Source organism: Dromaius novaehollandiae, chromosome 23 (genome assembly GCF_036370855.1).
Source record: "Dromaius novaehollandiae isolate bDroNov1 chromosome 23, bDroNov1.hap1, whole genome shotgun sequence".
In the NCBI taxonomy this organism is placed as follows: domain Eukaryota; kingdom Metazoa; phylum Chordata; class Aves; order Casuariiformes; family Dromaiidae; genus Dromaius; species Dromaius novaehollandiae.
In genome coordinates, this window is record NC_088120.1 from 8,763,790 (window position 1) to 8,790,410 (window position 26,621).

Sequence of the window (26,621 nt, forward strand, 5' to 3'; positions counted from 1 at the left end):
GCTGCCCATAGGAGAAATGGTTCAGGTGACCTGAGGAAATTGGCAGGCAGGCAGATTAACACTATGGTAAATCCTAATCCATAAAAGACCACCTTTACCAGTCAGTATTTACTCCCCTTGTCCCAGCCAAACCAGTTTTCCACACACAGTGTAAACCATCACACAGAAAATCCTCCTCAGTTAGAATTATTGCTAAACATGATATCCAAATGAAAACCTAAACTAAGGATACAAGGTGTCCAAAGGCTCTAGTCCACGGTCTTTTCAATGTTCACATCAAGTTTTAGCTCTGCACATTCAAATTTAAATGTCCTGCCTGTAAAAACTATCATGAATAATTACACAAAGTAACTGAACAACTGATTCATTGTAGTACGACCTAAAACTGAGATCACTATCCAAACAAAGAATTTGTTAATACCACAATTTCCCTTCTAGGTAGATGACGTATTTATGAAGGACAGTAGGGGGGTGGGGGAAAATGTATCTACACCTCATGGGCTCTTTACAAAGTTTCAATATACAAACTACTTTTTTCCAGCCTTTAATCTGGCCTGGTAACCCGAATTTATGACAATGTTTTAGCAAATGCAGACTGCAACCAGTTTCCGCCCAGGCCTCTGAACTCAGAGACAAGACCTGGGCTCTTGTGCTGACTATACTTCGGATATTGTTCACTGTTTTGCTTCTCTGTGCCTCAGTTTTACCATCAGAAATGACAGAAGGTGCGATTACGGCAGATGTTAACTTATTCTCCTAGGACCAACCATTTGCTCACACACACAAGGCAGAATTCGGACCACTATGTTTATCAGTAACACCTGGGGACTGCTGCCCTACCACCACCTCACTTTATAGAGCAGTTTGTGATGAACTGAAGAAAGCTCTACATATCCTCTGCTGTTAGGGGAGCTGGAATATTTTCCAGTAAGGGGGAAGGCAGCATCTGTCCAGCTCTACTTTAACATTGTGTTTGGAATCTGCAGGCAGAGAAGTTATTTGGTCAAAATGTCACGTAAAGGCTTCTGAGAAAGGCGTTTTCAGTCTTCTTATTCGTCATGGCAGCACCTGCTTTGCTCTTCATGGGCCTCGGTGTGTGGGAGGAAATTTCCACTGGCAGTTTTTGCTGTCGTCACTGTTGCATATTTACAGATGTTGCCCTGCTGCTCAAGAGACCCCGGCTTGTTTCATATGCAGGCAGGTACGGTACCTGCCTCTCATCTCCCAGCTTTAGCTCCTTCTCTTAATCTCAGAGGAGGAAGATCAGAGGACACATTTCCACTAGCCAGAAATACCAGGAGCTCCTGTGTTTGCAAAGCAAAGATCCCATTTAACCACACGGTTAGCGTTAATGCCTATCCAAACGTAGGGCTTAAAACACTTGTCTCATTTAATGACAGCAAAGTCAGAATATAACTAATCTTCTGTCCTGTCTAACTGGTTTAGCATGTAATTTGGCACTGAGAATCAAACAACCAGAGGACTGACTAGCTGTGTTAGAAAGCGATCCTTGGGAGCAATTGTGGATGCTGCCGAGATCTCTGCCAAGGCACAAAGCAGGCTGGCAAGCAAGGGATCGCTGATCACCGCAGGTTCTGGAGCCCAGGCTCATTTGTGTGATCACTAATGTTTTTTCCTGCTAGGGGTGATCGCCCTCTTTTGCAGACAGTATGATATCATCAAAGATAATGAACCAAATAACAGCAAGGAGAAAGTCAAGAGCGCCTCGGAGAACAGCACTCCCGAGCACCAGAGCGGAGGGCTGCTCCGCAGCAAGGTGAGATGCTGCTGGCACGCAGCGGGGGACGCGGCAGCCGACCCACTTCCAGCTGGGCCTCAGCTAGGTTACCCAAAAAGCAGCCTCTGCTCAACATCCTCACTGCAGCCTCTGCCGGGCCTGGAGGGAGTAAGGGAAGACTCCTTCACCTCCATGCATGCCAGAGCAGTCTGAGCCTCCAGGCAAATCAAGACACCAGCATTTCACTCCCAGCTCTGGGTCAGCCTCTGTGTCCCCATCAGTAAAACAGAGATTTCAATCCATATGGCGAGCCAGCTTCTTTGCACAGCTGCTGCAGCCACAGCTAAGACTCGCCTCAGTTCTGGCCCTTTTTCCATCATCCTAAGGGGATGGAACAAGAACTTTTACAAAAACAAAATTCTCCAGCACACTGCACTAACCTCTGATGTTTATTCCTTTTCTCCCTAGTGATTCCTATACATTCTCTCTTCCTTTGTCTCCTCTTCTAGTTTCCAAAAAACAAGCCCTCAGTGAATATCATTGAAGCGTGACAGCCTACCATCTGATAGATGGACTCCATTTCTCACTCTCACTTTCTGCCTCTGAGCCTTGATGACTAAGGGAGGTGAAATATTGTTGAAGCAATTTGGAAAGAGACCTCGTGATTGTCACTTGCTGGCACAGACCTCCTTGTCTTGTTCTGCAAAGCATCTGGCCAGAAAGAAAAATCCTGCAAAACCCTCCTCCCTAAAACGCAAACAAACAATTAAGATGGAAAAGCGTCAGTGAGACAGCTGCTGCCGGTGATCCTGTACTGGACTCATGAATCACCTAGGCTGGAGCGACTTCTCACACACTCCTCTCCACCCTCACACTCCATCTTCTGGAACAATTTTCCTGTCTTTGGAAATGTATACGGTTTTATTGTATCTTTATTTTGTCTGTCACTACATCTTGACAGTATTAACATGAGCTCAGGCACCAGTCACTGTCACTCCTCTTCAAGCAAGAAAGAAGGAAAGCTCATCGCAGACATGACCAGCAACCAGATTTTGGCTGCTGTATGCTCTTGCTTGCTTTGTTCCATTGATGTTTGTTGTGTAACAAGTCTTGCAGATGGGTTTTTAAAACAAACAAGAAAAGGTATATCCCCGTTTCCATCCAAACTGTGAGAACTTCGCTGGTTGTTCTCCAGTCAGGCTGCAGCACGTGACTCCACTGTCGCTCTCTCCCGTCTTGCACTGGTGTACTTCACCTTGGATGATCGGGGCACTCCGAACACTGAGGCACAAACCAATGCGATAGGACACCTGAAGCTGTTGTTTTGCTTCCAGGATAATTTCAACCACTTTCTTCATGGTATTTTCAGCTGGGCCCGAGTCCACCAACAGTGTGATAAAAAGTCCATGAAAATGTAGCCAGTCAGCAAAAACAAACAAAAAACACACAAAAAAACCAACTCGTGATATCGGTTGCTATGCAAGGTCTCTAGTGGCGATAGCTATTTATTGTGAAAGACTTGCCTAAAGGACCTTTTTTCTGAGGGCTTAAGTTCTTAACAGGTTGCTTCTTTTAGCAGGGTTCCCACAGGGAGGTCTGGTTCTCCTTACACGTCTCGTCTGCACTATTTTTTGTGACGTTGTAATGCCAGGTATCTGTCTGAGTCAGTCCTCCATTAAAAGGACGATGACAAATGGGAAAGGGGATGGGGATCTCTTCTCTCTTAGTAAGTGCTGATCTTTGTAAGCTGACAGGATCCCTGGGACTGCTGGTGCTCTGGAAGCTGGTAGATGCAAGTCCATCACATGGAAAAGATTTATTCCTTGTAGTGTGCCATGGGGTATCTGTATTTATTTAATTACTCCACAAGACCACTCCATACACACTAGGGGATGAGGCAAGATCCTATTTGTTCCATCAACTACCAAGATAGGTTGGCCTGAATAGGATTTAAATCTCATAACAAACTTGCACTCAGATAAGCCTGGTTTAAAAGTCAAAGCAAAGAAACAGGCTGGCAGTAGCTGAGTTCAGCCATCTCCCCACTTCCATAGTCACCAGCCTTTCCAAAATAGTTGATCTGGGAGAAAGGCACTAGGAATTCTGCTTGCAGATCAAATACAGTTTGTAAACAAGCAAGATCTTCCTTTGTGCCAGTTCCGGAAGGCAGGCCAGCCCCAAACAAAAGGCTCATCACTGGATCCTTTGCCAGAAGATATTTCTCCATCACCAAGAGGGAGAGGTCAACACCTCTGATACAGATAGAGCAATAAACATTTTATAATGTACAATAAAAGACTAAAGACATTATCCTGTGTCCCTGTGACATATGACTTTAGTACCATTTCATCTTCATCTGTTTTGAACAGAATGCACACAACAGAATAGGGGGACTTTCTCTGTATTTCCCAGGGACTATGACAAACTGTTTTCTCCATGTCTGGATGCAGGAAACCAGAAAGGTTTACCAGAGTTCACTCTGGCTGTGGGATGAGGGGGGAAAAAATAAGCCTGCAACATAAATAGCACCACAGCCTTACCTAGCAAGATTCTTCAGACACGTCTGTTCTTTCCTAAGAAAGAAACGGCACTTGGAATACATAGCCCTATAAAGGGAGATTTAGGACAGATGGTACAGCATGTGCAAAACGATAAGGGAGATGCTCTCTCATAATCCTAGAGCAGACAGCCAAGCAAGCAGCCCTCAGCAGCCTGCTAGTAAGGAAATCCAGCCTGGGTAATTTGGCAGGTTTTTTCTTTTTCTTTTTTTTTTTTTTTTTGGCGGGGGGGGGGGGGTGCACACGCACGCATGTGTTTAAAGAAAGTTGTCCCTGGGAATTCAGACCATAGCCCATTTTTTACAGGAGCTGTTGTTGCTCCCCAGTGACAGGTTTAAACCATTTCTTTCCTGACAAAGACATGCTCACTCCTTGAGTGGCAGAAAAGAGGAATTAAAGGTGTAAAGCATCAGTGTTTGCTCAGAATTAAGTACTCACACCATGATGCGGCAGGAGGTAAAAGGCTCATCATTATGTTCCATATCTGCAGGATGTAAAGGTAAGGTAATAATGCTATTAGTGAAAAGAAATAATGTAGGCTGGCAGCAACTTGACTTATCAGAGAGGGGTTCGAAGCTATCAAATTCAAGTGATTCTCTCAAAGGAAATGTTTTCAGCAACTACGAATCAGTGATGTAATAAGTTTACACTTTAGGAAAAGGTATCTCTCATCAGGAGTTGAAAAGAGCCCTAATAAGAGTCACCTTAAGTAAGGTGACTTAAGGTGTTATTTTCTAAAGGTCATAGGCACCACAGCCGTAACTGGCGTTTAGGTATCAGCTTCCACTGTAATCCATGAGAGTCAGATACCATTAAGGCTCTGGGCCTGTATGACTTCAAGCCTAAGCCTACCTTCGGAAGAGATACTGGATTCTCATCAACATTTGCCAAAAGTACTCCTTTTGATGAGACTTAAGAGATGTTTTTCAGCCAGTATTTTTTTTTTTTTTGGGGGGGGGGGGGGGAAGGTCAAGAAGAAAAAAAAAAAAAGACTACTGAGGAAAAAAATTCATGTTGGGCCACAAAAGAACTCACCCTAAAGGCCACCCATGTTTCCCTGCATGTTTTTGCCCGACTGCTGGCTATTGGAAGCAGGGCCTAGAAAAAAAAAAAAAGGAGGTTTCAATGAATACTAAAAAGCAGCAAGTGGGAGTGGACTTGTATGACAGGGATTTGAAAGAGCCCAACAAGAACTGATTTTCCACAGAACTTGGAACCAAAGGAAAGCAAACCTCCAGCCGGCTTCGCTGATGGCATGCAGCCCCTGGGGGCCGATTCTGTTGATTTTCAGGAACCAACTGAGCAGAGACTATGAGCACAATAAGGAGCAAGAAACAGAAAACAGAACCCTTTACCAATAGACACAGTGCATGTTTAAAGTTAAGCACCACTTGCCTTCATCCTTTCAAGCACAGTAATCTTATGCCCACATGCACAATTTAGCCAATATATTCCTCCCCCACAAGTTTAGGGAAATTGAACCACAGGAGGCAGTGCAGAGCAAACAATCTCACACAGCACGTCCTTCCAATTCACAACACACAGTGCCATACATTTCCCATCACCTCCCTCTGTACAATAAGGAACAGCACAAACTCTGTTTTCTGTCTCCTTTGAGGAAAATGAGAACATTAGGCATTTTATCCACTGACAGTTCAATAGCATCAGAGGAGGAAACACCTACACGACAGAAAGTGTTAGTATAATCTCAGCTGGTAATGACTTTCTGGAGGAGATGTAAATGGAGAGGAACAGCCTGCTAATGCCAGTATTTGCCAAAGACATTAAAGGTTACATCACTCAAAAGCGTACATCACAGCTGCACACCCATTTCACTGATAAAAATATGGCAATTCATTGACTGAGTAGTCAGACTTCACTTCCCAACAGAGCTGAAGATTATACCATATGTTATACCAAATTTAATGTCCCTAGATGCGCAAAAAGCTTCCTAACTACATTTAATGAGCTATTATTGCCTCGTCTGGAAGGAGAGCCCTAACAAGCAGGCAAACTGACCAAATTCAATCAGTCTTCCAGCATTTGTTGAAAAGTGTTATGACCAACATGCTTGTTATGCTACAATGTCCTCTGTTTTCTCCACAAATCTGGTGTCTATTAAATCACTTGATGATCCTATAGATTAAAATGATTATGTTCCTACTTGTTAGCGCTCTTAGCCCACACGTCTCAGGGAGAGTGAGCTAGATTCTATTTCAGCTCATGCATCAGCATCAATTTTGTTTAACTAAGTTCCAAATGAAGAACCTTTATTATTAGTGACAGAGCCAGGAAAGATACAGCTTGAATTTTAGATCCCAGATGGAGTCAGCAAAGTTGGCAGCCAGAAAAGCCATTTTTGCTTGCGATCTGAACACATTGGATGTGGAATCATTGAGTGGCAATAATGACATAGCCCCACGATGCCATTTGACACTTTACAGCACATTGCTGTCCTTTTTAACTGACAAGAAAAACCTCACTTAGTGCCACCAACTGCTGAATATAACCTATTTATACCATCCAGACCCGTTTTTCAGAGGATGCAACCAGCATAATTCTGAACATACTCTCAAGCCAGAGCAGATTCTTTTAACTTTTAATTGATGACTTACTGCAACCACAGATTAAGGGAAAAATGTTTTTTTTAATCAGTTCTCACTACTGTTTCAGGGTACAATTTCTTCCTGCCCATTTAGAATTATCTTACAGCACAAAACTAGCAAAGAGATAACTTTGGGAAGGACAGCAGAAAAAACTATGCACACTAGCTGAATTTTGATCTGATTGTTCTCTAGCTGCTGTTATTAGAGTGCAATATATTGTTGAATGTCATTAGATTTTGAATTGTAAGACATTTCATCACAGGGCTCACAAAGTTTATGTGCAAGTATAGTGCCTTGCACAAAACAGTTTCCTCCAGTCTCATCTGATGTTGCTGGATTGTACTACAGCAAAAGTCATCGACAGAGTCCTTGGCTGTGCTCTAGCAGCAAACATGCATTATGTCCTCCCATGAACACTGAATCACAACCTCTTTCTCTTCCCTTGCAGTATCTCTGCAGTTCAGCATCTATGAATCACAGCCACAATGTCAAAGAACAAAATCTTCAGCAACAAGGCTGCCCAGAAACCTAGAGCCTTTACAAAGTGCAGAGTTGCTCCATGGCAGTGTTAATTTACGTGGGAGATTCGTATCCACAAAGACCACAAAACACACGTTCAAGAGGAGGTACTGCTTCTGTCTGCAGTCCTCCAGCACAGGGAAGCTGGTCTGAGACCCAGCACGCATACAGGCACCATCCTCTCACTATCCTCACAAGGTGCTGCCTGCTCAGAATAATTTCATTTCCTCAGCATAGCTGAACTGGCAACAGACCACCTGCTTTAATAAAAGGCCAACTTAAGTAACATCCTGACGGCTATACATTATTTAATACTAACCTCATAGACAGACATATAAAAATCAAGACAGCTAGCACAAAAACCTTTGAACGCATAAGAGCCAACACCTAAGCATACACAGCAAAGGGAGCAGATTGCCTGTGCTCCTTCTGCCCCTCCGTCCCTGCTCCATTACATCACTGCTGATCGCCAGCAACCATCGATCACTGGCGGAGCCACAGCTTCACTGTCCCAGCAGTATCTGACTGCAGCAACAGCTGCTGCCAGGCCTACGTTACTTCTTGGCCTTGGAAGGGCCAGCATGGTACTAGTTTAACATCAGATAAGCCCTCCAAGCAGGCAAGCTCCAGGCTGTTTTTGTAAGGGGGAGTCAGGGACAGGCTCTGCAGTCAGAGTCCTGCTATCTCATTTTCCTTTTCAGACTCCTAGAACAATATGATTGGAAACAAACTTCCTCCTGTCTTTATTATATGTATTAGGAGTAGGCAGACTTTACAGATTTAACAGCCACCTGGATAACATGTGATGCTGCCTTCAGGACCTCATGTACATTATTCCTTTCTCAAAGATGTCTTACCAAGTTAATACATAGGATTCACAGCTAAAAAGATCACCACATGCTAGTAACCCCCACACTAGCCGGTCAATAGCTGTCGAGGGTTACCACCTTATTTTTCTGTGCAAGGTTCTCTGCTAGCAAAATTTACAGTAGTGAAAGTCAGATAGGTTGGTGTTAAGAACTTTATTTTTAAACAGGAGAAGATCAGTTGTTGACATAAAGCCCTAGCCCTGGGCATGCCCCACCTATGCCTGTGCGACCCACCAGAAAAGATATACACACACTTGCCCTGTATGGATCCTTTCATTAACCGCTGTAGTACTATCTAGGAGTTCTTGCAGTTGGGCAACTCCAAGCTCTATTCCAAGCTTCACTGCTTATCCTTTGGACAAATTACTTACATTCTCTGTGCCTCAGTCACTGCACATTTAGGACAATGACAAACTTTGCCCACTTTTTAAAGCCCCCCTTTCAGGAACACTGCCTAGTGCTTCGTTACATTCATCGGAAAGGCCTCTTTCTCCCTGACCCAAACAGAGAAGGCTCAAGACTCTACTACACAGTAGTTTAAACAAAAGGCAAATTTTCCCTCAAAGTGCTGTACACACATAAGTGCTCATTTCCTACATCTAAGCACATTCTCAAATAACAAGACAGAATTCTGCAAACTTCAAACAGTCTTATAGGAGCAACATTAAAGAATGAATTACATTTCAATGAACTTGGTTATCTCCAGGCCTCAGAGAGAATTACAAAGCCTTTCCACATCATGAGATGTTGCTTTGCCTCGTGTGCATTTTGAAAAAAGCCAACTCTGCTATCTTTTTTTCCTCATTTGTGCAGAGACATCATCATAAGTCAGGAAATCGCATTTATAAACTGCAGACCCATCTGAGGGAGCACGACCACCCACAGGGGTCACTCCTACAAAAATACTGGATAAGGAGCATCTGGGCTGACACAGGGAAGTCGCATCCACAACACAGAGCACTTCATTTCTACAGCAGTGGCTCAGCAAGAGCAGCCAGTGACCAAACAGGTCTCAAGCCAGGAAAGCAACCTGATCATGCCAACAGCTGGGGAGAAATATCTGTATTACGGTCAACCTAATATACCAATTTATTGTAAAGTTCAGAAAAGCTAAGTCCTGCCTAGATGATATAGAGAGCATACGACTTATTCATGAGAGCGTACAACTCATTTAGAACATCTGCAGTTCAGCAAAGCAAGGCATTACTGGGAGATCAAATGTATTACAAGAGCCTGGATATAGCAGTCTGACTCTTAATGCTGTTCCTGGTCTTTAAGGCTGATCTTGCACCATACAACTGGCAGACCAAGTCCGAAGATTTAAAGGAGGATTCCCACTTCCAAAGACACTTGAGCAACATTTCCCCAGACTCCAGAAGCAGTATTTACAATTGACACAGTGGACAGGATATAATTTCTTTTCCAAGATTGAGTGCCTCTCTGCTGTGACAGCCTATCGCAACAATCTATTTGCATGTGTAAACATAATCCAAGGGTAGGGAGACATCTTCAGCTACAACCACTGAACCCCCTAGTACTATTGATCATATAGACAGTGCTATGTGGCTACAAGAACCAGTCCCTCTACGAATAGAGAGCAGTCCTGAAGGCCTTGCACTGACTCCTTGGCAAGAGATGGTTCAGCAAAATGAAGGAATCCTTGTATTTGTGTCACAAACTATGAAATGACCAGTAGCTCCAACCTTGCCTGTAGTGTTTGTCCTTTTGTTCACTCAAAACAGGTACTACAGGCTAAGTGAAAGTTAATTCTACTGGAATTCTGCCACTGTTCAAGTCCATTGCCTAAAGGTGCTCTCAGCACAGAGCAGTGGGTGTCCAGTAGAAGTCCTTGTCCAGTAGAAGTGCAAAGGTTCTTCCATCCTGCCACCACAATCATGTGATTGATGTGAATCATGGTTCTGCGTAACATTTCTTCCTTTTGAGGGAACATAATGTCTCTTGGGCAAATCCAAGTCTCCTTCGTAAACTGCAGTATCAGCCTTTACTTGCCCAAAGGAATAACTTTCTGTCAAAAAGACACTTCTAGAGAGGATTTCTGAAATGTTCTCGAAAATCCACCTTTTCAGGCTGTGCTGTTGAGGAAGAAGGGAGGCACTCCAAGACAGCTTACAAAAAGCAAACTCTCACTGTCACATTACACAATGTTAATGTTGGCAGCAGTAAGCTGATGCAAGATGTGTGCGTGACTAGAAGAAATCACAACTTCTCACAAATTCTTAGTCTTCCTACACAGAAGTCCCCCTTCCTTCCCATTCTGAGCCACAGTTGAGATGGGTCCCAGAAACAAGGGGATGCTACTATTGGAGCTCCACCCTCAACCCTTGTACCTGAGGGAAGTGAAGAAGCTGTCAAAACTACCAGCATTTAAGTCAGCAGGGAGAAGCACAAATTAGGACTGCTTTACCACTACGGCAAAAGATGGATGTAAAATTGTCACTTCTGTTTCTATGCTACCCAAGAACTCCCAGGAGCAGAGAAATCCTGGAATAGCCTATTAATCAAACTTCCCTTTTTCTAACCTTACGCTCAATTTACCTTTACCCAAAGAAGAATCAAAGTCAGAACCTGGCCACCAATTTCATTCCTAAAAAAGAAACTAGGGGTAGATCTTTTCTGCAAGTTCTTTGGCTACCTTCTCATTCTCACCTCAGAGATGGTCAGAATTTTCTTTTAGAGCACATTGCCACAGAAGTAAAATTCCACCCCAAAGGAAAATTAAGAGAGAATTTGGTTAGGGAAGTACCTCCAAGGTATTTATTATTAAAAAGACAAACCACCACCAAAAAAGTCCGATATTCCCATTTACTAAATGTTTCCCGTGGTCCTTTCCGAAAGCAAATATTTAAAGTCTGCAAATTAATTCAGCAACAGAAAGTGAGACTAAACACTGGCTGACTCACTAGCACTTCACACTAGTAAGAGGTTTCAGCTTTTCAAGAGGCAGAAAGTCCCAGGAGCAGAGTGTAACACCAACAAATATTTGGAGAGTGCTATTATCACAGTGCCTTATTTAACTAACACAAAGGTCTGAGCGTAAGAATCCTTACAGCCGTGACACATCAGGAAAGGGAACAATGAGACCCTGGATAAAGTGAACTGCCATGGAACAGAATTTAAAACACTAATTTGTTTCCTTTCTCCTCGGGCATAGTCCATCCTCCATCCTTCCAGAACAGTTAATATCAAACTAGAGATTTAGGATGAGATTTCCAGAAAAGTCCCACTCTGATTTGGATGCCAGGAGCTCTGATTATTCTCAACAAAAGTATCCACATACTGAAGCCATGCGGTTTCCCACAGATGCCCCTGGACCACACTGGTATGGACCAGGGAACATCACAATACTAAGAGCAGCTAACTCCTCCTACCAGTCCCCAAAACACAGCCTGTCCCTCACCGTAAGCCTCTTTCCAACCTGCTTTATCAGCTCCTACCCCCTCCCTCACTCCAAACTCCATCTCACATCCCTCTTGAAATTTGGGTGTTGTAAGTGGATTTCATGCACTTTGTTTGCTTTGAAGAGTTAGTTCAAACCTTCTTCCTAGGCTCAGCCCTAACTGTAATTCCTCCTTCACGACAGCTCAGCTGTACCTTCCCTGTGTGCTTTCTGACCTGCTAAGACTCGCTTTCCTTGAATAGAAGAACTGTTTCAAGAGTAAGGTTTCTTTCCCTCAGCAAGCTCAGTACCAGTCAACAGACCAGATTGTTTCAAGGCAGAGGCTGCTGGCAGTGTTCGTTTGTATTTCACATGTTTGTTTCTTCAGATTCCCTTATTCTAGGCTACCTTTCCATCTCCTTAAACCTGGGATGTCTGTTTATTAAAGGTATTGATCTTCACTATTACAAGATCAGATAGTCAGACATCTATGGCTCTTTATAAGGTATTTCCTCCTCCTCTCCCTTTGACTCAAGAGGGACACAAGAAAATAATCTATCAGGTCCCTTTCAGGCTCCAAGAAGTCTGATACAATTGGGGGGCATCATTCTAAAGAGCTCTTCTCCAAAATAACAATAATTAAACCTCTATCAAACAAACCAGCCCTCAGAGAGAACTCCTGGTGGAGTCCTGCTAGCAGTTCTCTGAGGGAAAGCAGTGTTTGGAGGTCAGATGGGAGCTAGCACAGCTTTCCAGCTACCAGGTGGTGCATGGCTCTGCTGAAGAGTGATCCTCCTCCAAATGACATGAGAATAGTTGTCTGAGCAGCAGTCGGTGCAAGCCCTATCCCATATGCACAACTGCAACGTTAACGACCTGTGAAAGCAGATCTCCTGAAGTACAGATGTGTGGGTAGAAAACAAGAGAAGGCTACATTTAGAGGGGGAAATACTTTTCCTGTTAAGTTCATCTTTTCCCTGCCCTTTTAAGAAACAGACCTATACAGCTACATACATTGTTTAGGACAAGACTAAGCAGCAGTGTCCTAACATTCAGTGCCAAGAGTCACAGTCATAAAAGTAGGGGCCTCATTACATCTGTAGGCTGATACAGAACCAACCAGAATTGCTGAGGAGGATCTCATCAAGAAGGATATGATTCTATTTACTGTTGAATAAAGGGCAATAATGAAGAGTGAATCCTAACAAACGGTCAGCTGGCAGAAATCTTTCGTGGTCAATTATCAGTTTCAGCCACCCATTTCCAAGCAGATGTTCAAATCACATCTCGTTTTTACATCTGCTACAATGCAGCCTCAGCAGCATTTAGATTTCTATGGGAAGCTGCAAATAAATGTATCTATTTATACTGAATATCCTCTAGAAACTATAATTAGAGGAAGAACAACTAGAACCACAGGTTATTCTGTACTACCAGTTCATTGAGATGGTCAGATTTGAAAGGTTTACTCAGAATACAAAAAGGATTTCTTCCAAATAGTCTACATTCAGACAGAAAAGTTACATTCGGAGAGAATTTACAAGTGCAAGATACCATGAAGACAAGCGCAAAGACGAAGCCCGTGCAATAATTAGCCTGGGGAATCCACCCAGACAACACATGAATAAGGAGCCAGCGACAGGATGCAAGGAAGTATATACAGATTATGCAGGGGAGGGAATAACAAAGTCAAACACTATCACAATACAACTGCCAGGAAACTTGCAATACAAAACAGATCTGAAAATGTGTAGCAGCAGTACATTATAATTTGAGTCACCTGATCAGTTATTACCACTTCCCAAAGGGAATTCCCTGGCTGGCTCTCAAACCTGCTAATTTTCTTTTAGGGATCATTCTGGATTCTGTAGCTCCCAGGCAAGGGATACACAAGACTGCTGCAGGTGCAGGTGAACACAAGAGGTACCATACAAGGTCAAATTCAGCCCACTGAGAAGGTTCTGCTGTGACAACTGGGAAAACCCATTCTGTCTATTGAGCTAAATTCCAAGACTACAGCTATTTGGAATAAGAGATGTTTGCACTAATAAAAAAATTGTGTGCATCACAGGTAGTGTTCTTCCCCAGCAAAATACATCTCTATTTCACTCACCAGCCTTGTTCATTTGCAGCTCCTGCCTGATTTGCTATGACTCAGAACATACTTCTTGCATTTTTAATTTGAAAGGAAGAGAAAACAGGCCATTTTAGCTTTCCTTGCATAGTCCCCTCCACATTACTTATGCTGTATTCATATACTGGAAAGCAGCCCTGTGGCTATGCAGCTGTTTGTGCTGCCCAGATAAGTGCAGGCTCCATGCGACGAGCCGCACAACTGTCAGTTTCTTATAACTCTCAAGAAATGACAATTACTGCACCCATGAGCAGTCGGAATAACCACAGTGGGAGGCCATCTCTGGAAGCTATCAGAATGCTTTTTGCCCTTCAGAAAATCTCAGTTCTATTAATCAACCCTTTAGATACTGCTCTTCAGTTAATATCCACAGCTGCTCTTTACACAGACACTTTCCTTTAAATCTCTATTGGCAAAAGCTCTGGGATGACACAGCTGAGAGGGCCATAGTAAAGAAGGTATTGATAGTAGATCCAAACCTCAGCATTTAAGCTAAATCCCTAAGTCTGGGTTCACAGCTATGGACTGACAAGAACAAGCACCCTCCCAACAGAGCTACAGGCCAGAGCTCAGCTCTGCTCCTCCCAGGTAACAGCCCCATTTTGATAATATCCCTGTATTTATCGTAACACCCCTCCCCACTGGTATAGCCTTCTCCGGTCTCATCTGTGGGTTACCTGGTATAGGATCTACAGATTTCTTCACATGGGCAGGAACACACTGGATACAAATGTTTCTCTTGCTCAAGTTCCACTTCTGAAAGGTATGCCCCTTGTTTTAGTCTTTAAAATAAAGGACAAGGTGTTAATTTTTTGAAAATACCTGTCAAGTTGCAGAAGAGGGACAAAGTGTCCTACAGAATTAGTACCAATAGGAACTTCCTCACTGCACTATTCTTCTGGACACCACGACTATAAAAATAGAAGTGTTTATTCAAATAAAGCTGCAAGGTAACATACTGAGTGCAAAGCAGGACAGAAGATGTCAGCCAAGGGAACCAGCAAGTCACTGTCTTGATTAACAAGCCAGAAACCTGCAGTAAGCTCTCAAGAGTAACAGATTTTTCATGTTACTCAAGGCCACACTGGGAATGACAATGCACGGAACATCAAAATGCATCAGGTATGCAGTGGCCACAGGGAAGAAAAACTGAATTTACAACTCCAGACGCAGCAGCGCTGGAGAGCAAAAAGCCATCTCCGCTCCCCAGCGGCTGCACTGCTACTGCCATCTGCCGGAAACCACGCCGAAAAGGAGATCCACGGCTAAGCCAGGCCGACATGAGCATCCCTCTCTCTGCCCTGCAGACCCCTGCTCAGGACTGTTTTGGCAACTTTCTTGCTCATTTGGACCAGCCCTATATTCTTTCTCCCTCGTGGTATCCCGCAAGACAAAACATTAAACACTTTCCCCTCTATTTCAGTGCACCTTAACAAAAGGAAGGGAAATACAGCAGCACACAACCAGCTAAACTGTTTTGGGGAACTGCTGGGTCATTTTTCAGAATGCAAAGGCATTCAGAGGCTAAGACATTACCTTTCCTCCACCTGTGGCACAGGAATAACCTTGCCTAGCTTCTTCCCACTTGTTGTTTCTTTCTGCCCAATCTGGCCTACAGCCGTATCATTTAACTAGAAAGATAAGGAAAAAGAGGATTAACACCTAATAAAAGCACATTCCATGTAAGTCTTGCTTATACGCTTATACAAAAATCACACTTTCCCCTGCTTTAAAAGCCTTCACTTACTGTGTAAAAGCACACGCTTGTGTGCATACAGACACTACTACCAAACCCTCAAGCACAAATCAAAAGTACTAGAATTAAAAATGTTTTAGTTAGAAGAATTAAGATTTGTGTTTACTTTAACGCTGTCTGATGGCTGTTCAGCTTCTGAAGATTCCTGCCCCCCATCATCCTTTGAGGGGTCAAATTTCCCTGAAAAACTGCTGCTTGTTGCTTTGGAAAGCTCTTGGTGTCGGGACCCAGGAGACGGCTTGAGACACATCAGCAGCACAGGTGCTGAACTCTCATCAGCTTTGCTCTGGTCACAGGCAAGGTCAGAAGAGAGCATGGAATTTTCTGCAGGACCACCATGGAAGTTAGTCATATCTCTGCTTGTAAATACAGTTTTTCCCATGGGATCCACGCCCAGGCTATGCTGCCATTTAGACATCAACCATTCTAAAGATTCTCCGAGAATCAAGTTATTAGCATTAATTTTATCATATTCTAGGCAATCACTTATCATTGCTTGTGAAGTTTCTCTTTTGGTTTCCTCCAAATGACTGTCCTCCAGAAGCTGATCTACATAGTCAGCATCAGTTGGGCTAAGATTTAGAAGCTCCTGAATATCAAGGTCAAACAACATGTCAGTTACTTGGGCTGACTGTAGATCGTTCACATTTGAATTAGTCGTTTCATTTGCAAGGTCAGGATAATATTCAAAACCAACTGAAGAACACACCCTAGACAGAGGTACGTTTGGTTTCTCTGTGATCTTTGATGCTACCTTTACATCTTCACTGATGACTGATGCCCCAGTGCAGCTGCTGCTCACGTCCTTTTCACTCTCTCCGTTCACATTTTGGCTCACAGTGCTTTTTCTAGTTGTACACTGCTCAGATCCCAAGCAATCATCTGCCAAGATTTCCTGGATCTCTTCCTCAGTGTAATTGAAAGGAGAATTCCCTTGTTCACTGTCTGACAGTTCCAACAAGGAGTCGTCTGGCTCGCTATCATCAAAACATCTGGCTGTATCTAGAGAAGTGGCTACATCATTGTACTTTGACTCAGAACAGCTGGCAACAACCTCATCATGGCCAGCACTGTCCAGAAAATGAGAGGATCCTTGAAAGCAGGCAGAATCTGGGGAACAGAGCAGCAGCTTCTCTGACGGACATGGAATGCTACAGTGATGACTCAACACACAAGCTTTCTTAGCTGCCTGCAGGACCTGAGCCTCCCTGGGGGAATCTAAAGGCCTTTTGGCCCTGGGAACTGTATTATTAACAGTAGGCTTAAATTCATGAGAATGAGAAAGCCCAAAGGTGTGAGGGGAATGGTCATCCATGTTGCTGTCGGTCCCTGTATTTAAGTGACCCCTGTGCCTTCTGCTTGCAGCTCCAGAAGCACCTTCTGAAGCTCAGCTGATCCTGGTGCCACTTTGATCAGCCCTTTCAGAAAGGAAATCAGCAACAGAGTCCGCTTCAACCTGCCAGCAAAAGACAACATCTTAAATAAAAAACTCAGCTGTTTTCCAAAGCAGCAGCAACGTAACTGGGAAAGCAGTAATGTTAGCTCAGGCAAAAGTAGACAAGCCACTCTCTCGGCTAGGCAAGATAAACGCTGGATTTTCCTCTGATGCAGAATACCCAGCATTCCTCTGGAATGAGGCCCCTTAGTGTTACTGACACCAGTTACTCCAGAAATTAATGGATTGTGTAGTCCAAAGACATAATTAGATGTTTGCTTGCAAAACAGCTACAGCTACTTAAAAAGTCCAAACTTCAGCTAACAAACTAAGAGCACAACCAGAGTCATCACCCATCATCCAACACAGTTTCACAAATAAATAACTGACAAAATATAAACACTCATTTCAGTATCTCCACTGTTCACTTAAAGTCTTTCTCACACAAAAATAAGGAAGAATCAATACTTATCTGTTTACTGAGTAAGTACTCCAACATTAACACTATCCAGTCTCCAACATTAACACTATCCAGTCTCCATTACCTCTACTCCCAATCATTTTAGCTGTTAACAATATATAACAATAACCAGACCCTCATTTCATAAGTTTTCTCATACGTGAGGTTGCTCAGCATGCTTTATCAAGCAGGATTAATACAAGCACCCATCACCAACAGTCTGCACCATCTCCTCTGAAGCTGCTGTATATCAATCATTGTAACACCTGAAAACAGTACTCACTAATTACATTCTTGACCACCTCACATTTAAAGTAGCAGAGCATACTTTAGGTATCAAATAGTGCCTCACAAACCCTTGCTTTGTCCCAACTCCCCACCTCCCATCTTTCAAAGAAGCTAAACAAAAAAAAAAAAGTCTTTTTCTGGTTAGGAAAAACTGAGCAATGGAAGACTAACTCTGCCAAGGAGCTAAAAGGACATTCAGTAGTGTATTACAGTCATAAAAACACTCATACAAAATGCATATTATAAGGAAAGGGCAAAAGATAAAAACCTTCCTGTAAAATTCAATAGTTTAAAAATATCCACAAACAAAACCTGTTTTTATGTCAGCAAAAATTCACACCAACATGAATGTTCTGACTTGAGCACCCTGCATTTGACTCTGCACCAGCAGGAGAATCTGGACTCAGGACTTTCCTTTCCTCTTTGACCAACTGATTTAGAGGAATGTCTTTTGTCTTTCCACTGATTTGACTACTTACTGCTTTCAAAAAGAAGATTTACCCATTCCAGAAATGAAAATCAGGCAGCTCTGCTACTTTCTCCTATCATTCTGTCTGAATAATAAGAGAACAGCACTTTCAGAACGATGCTCTACCCACAAAGAAGGAAGAAAATATCTCAGGAGTCAGCTACATACATACAAAAACCTATACAAGAACATACAAAGTCATGAACAGCCCTGAGCAGTTATGACTTGCCTGGAGTTCTGCAATTTAGCTACAGGTGCTCAACTGCTTCAAAGACAAATAAAAATAAATTAAACACTGATTCGATCCTACAGGGTACAGCAGTCCGATATTCTAGTTCCTAACAAGTAATGACTTGACCCAGAACCAAGAGTTTCAAACATTTTTGCTGGAACTGTCTTAGCAGTGAGTTCAGAGCTGTCTCCAGGTTCAGTTACAGACACAGAAATGGTTTCTTTACTGCCATGACCTTCCCAACTCACCTCACTAACTGCGAACTCTGCTGGGTCTGTACTGTCTCACATCAACTGGCTCTGGAAGCGGAACTTAGGTAACAATGTGCCTGGTGATGCACGAGCCCAGACAGAATCCCCTGCCACTTCCCATAGCTCTGCTGATTCTGTAAGGGCCAAATGAGAGTTTTGTAAGTCAAAACAGACAGAACTAAGTATAGAGTAGAAGAAAACATGTTGAATTCAGGGCCTGTTTAAGGATTTACATTAGGGTAATGCTTCACAGCAGTTTAAATAGCTCATAAAATGATGTAAGACAAGGCTGCCTGCCCCCACCCTCTCATCCAGCCAGGGCACTCGCGCGGCCAGAGGGCCAGAGCGTGTCTGAGCCAGCTCACCCCAGCTGCAAAGCACCAGCACTGGGGCAGGGGTGGGGAGTGCAAGGCAGGCTCACAGCAGCCACACCACCAGCAGCCTCTGACCTGCACCCTCACGTTTGCACACCGCTGGGACTGTTTGAGAAAGGTTTCAAGATAGTTTTTTTTTTTTTCCCAGTCTTAGGAGAGTTACACAAGCCGTATGGGGGAATTCTAGCACGGGCTTCATTAAACATGACCAGTGTTTACCAAGACCCAATGACAAAGCTACGTGGAAGCGCAGTTCTCCCAAGTGGCAAGCGCTGGCACGCCAGTCCATCCCACCCCGACAGAGCCACTCGGGCACCGCTCTGCGACCTGCTCCTCAGCCATATCTCAAGGCGGAACAAGGGGACCTCGCTGGAGAGCATGGGCACAAAGCCGCAGGGCAACGGCCTCCTCTGCCCTGCGAGTCCCATCGTGTGGGACGTCTTCTTTGGAAAGGCAAAGCCTTGAGATACGGGAAGGGCGATCTCACCTCACTGCAGGGTGTAAAGGCAAGTATCGGTGTTCCACCTTCGAGCTAACCCCAACTCCTTCACCTCATCATCCTCCTGCGTCACCGGTTTCGTTTGTACCCGTTTACTCGCCCACGTCAGTGGCGCCTGCTTCCCTTCTGCCCCCCCCCCTCCCGCACCCTTGGCACCACCCGCGGCCGAAGCGGCCCCAAAGGCGGGGCCCTGCCCTGCTGCGCGCCGGGAGGGGCCCGGCCCGGCCCCACACAGCAACCAAGGAATAAAATTAAAAAATAAATAAAATAAAAAACGGGGCTACGCCGCAGCCCGCCGAGCCCCCCCCGGCCTCAGGTCACCGGCGGGCCGGAGGCGCCGCTTCCTCGCAGGTCCCCACAGGGCTGGGCTCGGCCCCCCTCGGCGGACGCCTCACGGCAGGGAGCATCGCCCCAGGGGCCGGGCCGGGCGCCCCCGCGCCCACTCACCCGCCGCCATCTTACCGGCGCGGGCGGCCGCGCGAGGCGCGAGCTCATTGGCGGAGCGCGGCCCCGCCCCCAACGGCCGCGCCCGCCCCGCCCCGCCGCCAGGCCGCGCGCCCCGCTCCCCATCCGGCAGCTCGGCGCGCGGCTGCCCCCGCTGGCGGAAGTGACGCTCAGGGGCGGTAGGCGAGCGCCGAGCGGAGCTGATGTAACCGGGAGACGGTCGGTAGGGGCCCGGGGCCGGGAGGGGAGGGGAGAGAAGGGGAGGGCGAGGCGGGGGATCCGCCGGGAGGGCCCCGGGACCTCCTCGGTAACCGGCTTCCCAGCCCTGACAGGGCCCCAGGGGGCTCCCGAGGGGCCCGTGCCGGTTTCGCCGGTGACAGCGTCTCGTTGCCCGCAGCCGCCGCCATGGAGGCCGCGCCCGGCCCGCAGGAGAAGTATCACCTCATCACCCGGAACCTGCAGGTACGGCGGTGCCGGGGCAGGCCGGGCCGCGGGCAGCGGGGGCCATAGCTCGGGGCAGGCCGGGCCAGGCCGGGGCTCCGGGCAGCCCCTGGGCGCGGTGGAGGAGGCCTGGGCCGGCCCCTGGGCCCGGCACGCTGATCCTCCCCATCGCACTTCTCCTGCCCGGGAGCTGGGGACAGGCCCAGGGGACGTGCTGCATTCGGGGTGAGCCCGAGCCCAGGCATGGCCTGGCCTCTCCGGGGGGTGTCATTCCCCTTCGTCCTCCTCTGGCCCTCTCAGCGTGCTTCCGGGGCATCTCGGCCACAAGGGTGGCCGTGCTAAACATGGTCTGGGCCGTTTGCAGGAGGTGCTGGGGGAGGATAAGCTCATGTCCATCCTGAAGGAAAGAGAGTTGAGGATCTACTGGGGGACAGCCACCACAGGCAAGCCGCACGTGGCCTACTTTGTGCCAATGTCCAAGATCGCAGACTTCCTGAAGGCAGGATGCGAGGTACGTGGGCCAACTGGGAGCCCGGGGGCTTTGTCCTCATGCTGCCTGGGTGGAAATGCGCAATTTCTCTGACCAGTGCAGCCCCGAGTGTGATGTTCCACCTGCTCCTGTCCACCTCTATACTAGGTGACGATACTCTTCGCTGATCTCCATGCTTACTTAGACAACATGAAGGCCCCCTGGGAGTTGCTGGAGTTGCGCACCCGCTACTACGAGAACGTGATCAAAGCCATGCTGGAGAGCATTGGAGTGCCCCTGGAAAAGCTGAAGTTTGTCCGGGGCACCGACTACCAGCTCAGCAAGTGAGTCCCAGGGCACTTGGTCCTCTTGGGAAGGAGGAGCCTCACGTGGGGCTCTGGTGTGTCTGCAATTGCTCCTCCGCTCCTGAGAAGAGCCAGCAGTGTGTCAGAAGTGTGATATTTTGCTGTCCCGCCACTCTGTCATTCAGGGAACACAGTGAAGATATCTCCAGGTTCAGGCTCCTCTCTGTGTAGCCAGAACCACTTTTTGTATGAGCCAGCTCTAAAAGATTTCCCGCTCCCTGGTGCTAGCAGTGCTAACGCCTGTCCCTCCCGCAGGGAGTACACGCTGGACGTGTACCGCCTCTCGTCCGTGGTCACGCAGCACGACGCGAAGAAGGCGGGAGCTGAGGTGGTGAAGCAGGTGGAGCACCCCTTGCTGAGCGGTTTGCTCTACCCAGGCCTGCAGGTGCGTCGCAAGGCCGGTTGGCAGAGCCCCTTCACCCGGGAGGTGCTGGGTGAAGCAGGGACATGTGAGGCTGAAGGCGTGTGCCAAGGTCATTATGCTCCACCCCAATATTATGTTTGGCAGTAGCACAAAACACAGCCCTAGCACGGACCTGCTTTTACAGCAGCTCCTGCGGGTTGCAGGCCTGCGGCCAGCAGGCAGTCCAGAGAGCTCCAGCACTGCCCAGGGCAGCAGCTCCGGGTGGAGGCTGGGCAGATCCTGCGGGACGGGCCGGCTCTCCGAAGGCTGAGCGCAGCTGGAGTGGGGAGTCTCGGGGCCAGGCTCAAGGCTGGCTCTGCATGTCTCTCTGCAGGCCCTGGATGAGGAGTACCTCAAGGTTGACGCACAGTTCGGAGGAGTTGATCAGAGGAAGATTTTCACCTTTGCAGAGAAGGTTAGGAGTGAGGGTTGTTTCTGAGCCTGCCGCAATGCTGGAGCCTGGCGCAGGGCTCGAACTCTCGCTGATCCATTGGGGGAAGCACGTCCAGGGTTTCACTTAGCACCACAGAGCTCTTCGCAGCTCCTCCTGCTGCTCTCACAGTCCGCAGAGCTCTGGTGTCTGTGAAACCTGTTGTGCTGCCACATTGTGATCCCGTGGTAGCTTTCTGGGTCCTGTTACCATGCTCACGGTTATCTGGAACCAGGAGCAAGCAGGGATTGTGGGTTAAAGCTGATCTTCAGAAGATCTCCCATGACTTGCCTCCTTGTTTTTCCCCAGTACCTTCCTTCTCTGGGCTATGCCAAGCGCGTCCATTTGATGAACCCGATGGTTCCTGGTCTAACAGGCAGCAAAATGAGCTCATCAGAAGAGGTTGGTCCCTGAATGGTGGCTGTGATCAGGGATCCTGCCAAGCGAAGGGGTTTGGGGCTGGGAGAGAAGGTGCCTTCTCTCTTCCCTCGTGCTGGGGTCTAAGAACTCCAGCATGGTTTTTTGGGCAAGAGGTTGGAAAAAGGGTGGCAGTCCGTAGGGAACCTGGGAGGTAGCTCTGTTGTGGATGAGAGGGGGGAAAAAAAAAAAAAAAAAACCCCCCTCAGCTTCACAGTGAGTGTTAAACTGGGTGCTCTGAGTTGCTGCATGCACAGCATAACTCCAGGGAATCCCTTCCTCCAGGAGTCAAAGATCGACCTTCTAGACCGCAAGGAGGATGTGAAGAAGAAGTTGAAGAAGGCCTTCTGCGAGCCAGGAAATGTGGAGAACAACGGCGTCCTCTCCTTCATCAAACACGTCCTCTTTCCTCTCAAGTCAGGTGAGGGGCTCCCCCGGCTTGGGCACTGGGGCTAGTCTTTCCCGAGGGTAAGCGGAGGGGACGTTCCTTGCGCTCCCTAGAGCAGACTGCCTGCTGATGGCCCCCTCCCCAGCCCACGCTGGCAAGGCCTAGGCACAGGGCCTGGTGGCTTCGCAGTCCCCGCTGTGCTCCCCTTCAGCTCCTGGGCAAAGTGGGGTGGTTTATCTGGCTGAGTTCATCTCCGCTTGGCTTAATCTGAGCCTTAAAATCTCCACGTCACAGAGTTTGTGATTCTGCGAGAAGAAAAATGGGGAGGAAACAAAACCTACACAGCCTACGAAGCCTTGGAGAAGGACTTTGCTGAGCAGGTGAGTGCAGGGAGGGCTTGAACGTTCGCTCGGCTGCTGTGGACATGGAAACCTGTCCCAGCTATCTGTGAGGTTCCCCAGTGCTCTCAGGGAGGGCTCTGGGAGCAGTGGGAGATGGAAAACTGCATGGTGCAGGACTGTAAGCTGTTCCCAGTGTGAGCAAAAGTATCCAGGAGAGGGCCCTTGTCCGAAGGGGAATCAGGCCGGGCGCTGGGGTTAATCTCTCAGCCCTGCCTGGTCTCCTGTTCCTACCCATCTCCAGGCGTTCACTCTTCCCTCCTGGGAGGTGGTGACACTGGGCTGTCCCTGCTGCAGGGCTGTCTCGACCAGCCCCGAGTCACCTGCGCCAGGTGTTTTCACAAGGGTTTGTCTCCTCTCCAGATAGAGTCAGCCCTGGCCTTTGTAGCCAGTGCCCTTATCGAGGCTTCTAAGCTAAGGTATCTCCTAACGCCTTTGAGATGCCTGTATGTCTAACCGAGACCAGGCACAGGGAGCTGCATCTTGCTTCCAGGTGAGGGCTGTCTTTCCAGAAGACGTGCTTTAATCTTGTTCTGGGAAGAACGCCAAGATCTCTGTTTGTTGGAGCCGAGAGGAGAGATCACAGCACCTCTCTGGCCTTAGATCAGTGAATCGAATTCTGCTTCTCTCCCTACCCTGGAGGAAACCATCCAGGAATCCGGCTTTTTCTTGCGATACAGGTCGTACATCCTGGAGACCTAAAGAATTCAGTGGAAGTGGCCCTGAACAAGCTGCTTGACCCCATCAGAGAGAAATTCAACAACCCAGAGCTGAAGAAGCTAACCAACGCAGCGTATCCCGACCCTTCCAAAGCCAGTAAGGAGGTGCTGGGAGTTCAGGGAAATGGGGCCTTGGCCACACAGAGCCAAGCTAAGAGAAGATGTCTCCAGGGGCTGAGGTTGGAGAGAAATCCTGGAACTTGAATCTCGGGAGCAGCCCCAGAGTGTCTGGCATCGCTCTGCCTGCCTGTCCTTGGCTGGTGGCTGTCGGATTAGATTACAATTGAGCATTAGCAGGGGTGAGGAAAGGCCAACGCAAGGGCTGCTTGCCTGCCCTGGAGAGGACAAATGCCAGCATACATCTCTGTTGCTGCCTGAGATGCCAGCAAAGTGGAGGAGGACCTGTCTGCTCTATGTCACAGACACAAGCAGGGAATTCAGCAGGGCCCAGATCCAGCATTTGGGGTGCCCGGTGGGCGCTCTGGGGCTTGGCTGGGGGCCCAGGTTTACGCTGGGCGGCACGACTCTTGCCTTTGCACTGCAGAGCCCGCAGAGAAGGGCACCAAGAACTCGGAGCCAGAGAACGTGGTCCCATCTCGGCTGGACATCCGCGTTGGCAAAGTGATCAGCGTGGAAAAGGTAGGGGCCCAATGGGCAGTGGGAAGTAACCTTCCCACAGGGTGACATGGGCACACGGTGCGCACGCTTTTCTCTCTGCTGCCCCCAGTCCACTTCCCTGCTCACCTGCTGAGGGGCCTTTGCTTCTGCTTGGCAGCATCCGGATGCGGACAGCCTGTACGTGGAGAAAATCGACGTGGGCGAGCCCGAGCCTCGCACCGTGGTCAGCGGCCTGGTGCAGTTTGTCCCCAGGGAGCAGCTGCAGGACAGACTGGTGGTGCTGCTCTGCAACCTCAAGCCCCAGAAGATGAGGGGAGTGGAGTCGCAGGGCATGGTGCTGTGCGCTTCCAGGTGAGGGACAGGCCTGGGGTGCACTCCAGGCCCCCGCCCCAGAGCCGGGAGTGTGCAGGAACGCACAGTGATCCCAGCCGAGCCCCCGCTCTGGATGCACTGAGGGGCAGGCGGGTACGGCCTCGGGGTGACTCGGTTTCCTCCGTTCCCCTCCAGTGTGGGGGAGCCGCGGCAGGTGGAGCCCCTGGACCCACCAGCCGGGTGCTGCGCCGGGGAGCGCGTCTACGTGGAGGGCTACGAGGGCGGGGAGCCTGACGACGAGCTCAAGCCGAAGAAGAAGGTCTTTGAGAAGCTGCAGGTGAGGACCCGCGCGAGGGGCTGAGCCGCAGCACGGAGCAACAGGGGCTCTGGGAGTGGAGCGGGGCGGCGGTTGGGGCCAGGTAGGCCCTAGTGTCCCCCCCCCACCTCTGGGTGACCCCAGTCTCTCTGCTCCCTGCTCAGCGCTGTGTTTGCAGGGCCTCCCCTCCCGCCCTGGCAGGTTCGGCGAGGCTGAAGCTGGGGAGGAGATAATCCTCCCCGGCTCTGTGAGCTGAGGGGAGGCGCCACTGCCCCACAGACAGCCCCAGCCTGGCTGGCCCAGAGGTGACTCCCGTCTCCCTCCCCTCTGCTCCCCAGGCTGACTTCCGCGTCTCCCAGGACTGCGTTGCCCAGTGGAAGCAGAGGAACTTCCTGACCAAGCTGGGGAGCATCTCGTGTAAAACCCTGAAGGGGGGGAGCATCGGCTAACGAGCGCCAGAGCCACCGCTCGTACTTCCCGCCTGGCTCCCTCCACCGCTCCGGCCAGGCTCTCCTCCCCGGCCCACTGCCATCTCTCCTCCCACAGCGCCCCGAGCAGGGGGCTCAGCCCTGAGGGACCCAGGGGTTTGGGGACTGCGACCCCCCCCACCCCTTGTGATAGCGCGAGGCCTCCTGGAGAGCTGCCTCCGCCACCCCCCTCACCCTGGGCCTGCTCGGGCCTGTGCCTCGGGCCAGTTCTGGGGACTCGTGGTGTCACCGCGGCTAAGGGACCCGTGTGACGTGTGCGCTGTGTCTCCAAGCTTCCCACCAGGGCCGTAGGCTCGCCCTCCGCTGTGCCACAGCCTGGAAGCCCTGCCCGCTGGTCCTGTCCCCGGGACGGCGCAGTCGGGGGAAGCAACGGGGGTTAAAAGGGAAGGCTGCTTGCTCAAACCTGTGTTGCTGCTAAGGGGGCTGGGGCAGCTGCCTGGCAGCCAGGCAGGCCCCCTCCCCTCTGCCCGAGCAGCCCCCGCTCCCCGCTCAGCCTGCCGGAGGCCGGGGCCCTGCCCGTGCTGCTCTCCCGCGGGGGCCGGCGGGGGGTGCGGGCTCTGCATGGCCGCAGGGGGCACGAGCCCTAAACACTGACTCGGGAACCATGTCTGTCATGAACCCAAATAAAGCGTCGATGTGACTGCACCTCGTTGCGCCCCGCTGTCTCTGCTCCTCGCGGCCCTCTCCACTGCTGCGTTTTAGTGCTGCTGGGAAAAGCCGAACACCGAGCGCGAGCCCTCTGCAGACAGGGGTGCCGGGAGCCGGCCTGCTCCGGGCCAGGCCTGCCCCGGAGCTGGTGCTGCTGGGGCCGGTGCTGGCCTGGCGCTC

General features: G+C 48.7%; 3 protein-coding genes across 14 annotated transcripts in view; 2 read left to right on the top strand and 1 right to left on the bottom strand.

The window, feature by feature from the left end:
• The window catches only part of FNDC5 (fibronectin type III domain containing 5), a 16,534-nt gene extending 14,225 nt beyond the window's left edge, over nucleotides 1-2,309 (top strand). For both annotated transcript variants that reach the window (XM_064525156.1, XM_026098135.2), the window contains 2 exons: nucleotides 1,644-1,777; nucleotides 2,248-2,309. In XM_064525156.1, the coding sequence (XP_064381226.1) occupies nucleotides 1,644-1,777; nucleotides 2,248-2,289 (176 nt within the window). In that variant the 3' untranslated portion in view covers nucleotides 2,290-2,309. The remainder of the gene's footprint in view (nucleotides 1-1,643; nucleotides 1,778-2,247) is intronic.
• LOC112982051 (uncharacterized) overlaps nucleotides 1-20,164 on the bottom strand; it is a 27,851-nt gene extending 7,687 nt beyond the window's left edge. Inside the window, exons 1-8 of one of the 9 annotated variants that reach the window (XR_010392689.1) lie at nucleotides 20,033-20,097; nucleotides 18,710-18,846; nucleotides 16,332-17,033; nucleotides 15,358-15,452; nucleotides 14,499-14,603; nucleotides 5,332-5,394; nucleotides 4,735-4,780; nucleotides 4,279-4,311 (exon numbers count right to left, since the gene is read on the bottom strand). Coding sequence is in view for 4 of the 9 variants with exons in the window: in XM_064525154.1 (XP_064381224.1) it covers nucleotides 14,499-14,603; nucleotides 15,358-15,452; nucleotides 16,332-16,892 (761 nt within the window). In the remaining 5 variants the exon portion in view is untranslated. The other 8 variants (XR_010392690.1, XR_010392692.1, XR_010392688.1 and 5 more) reach the window with 8 other exon arrangements.
• On the top strand, nucleotides 20,092-26,438 carry YARS1 (tyrosyl-tRNA synthetase 1). Of its 3 annotated transcripts, none has more exons than XM_026098215.2 (14): nucleotides 20,092-20,248; nucleotides 20,427-20,491; nucleotides 20,835-20,981; nucleotides 21,108-21,283; nucleotides 21,560-21,689; nucleotides 22,042-22,122; nucleotides 22,447-22,539; nucleotides 22,840-22,975; nucleotides 23,237-23,322; nucleotides 24,021-24,156; nucleotides 24,604-24,698; nucleotides 24,835-25,028; nucleotides 25,185-25,326; nucleotides 25,644-26,438. In XM_026098215.2, the coding sequence occupies exons 2-14, from the start codon at nucleotides 20,435-20,437 to the stop codon at nucleotides 25,752-25,754; spliced, it is 1,584 nt and encodes a 527-aa protein (XP_025954000.2). In that variant the 5' UTR covers nucleotides 20,092-20,248; nucleotides 20,427-20,434; the 3' UTR covers nucleotides 25,755-26,438. The 3 variants fall into 3 exon arrangements, with proteins under 3 accessions (XP_025954000.2, XP_025954001.1, XP_064381222.1); XM_026098216.2 differs by having other exon boundaries at nucleotides 20,117-20,252; XM_064525152.1 differs by lacking the exon at nucleotides 20,092-20,248 and having other exon boundaries at nucleotides 20,353-20,491.
• The last annotated feature ends 183 nt before the right edge of the window (nucleotides 26,439-26,621 follow it).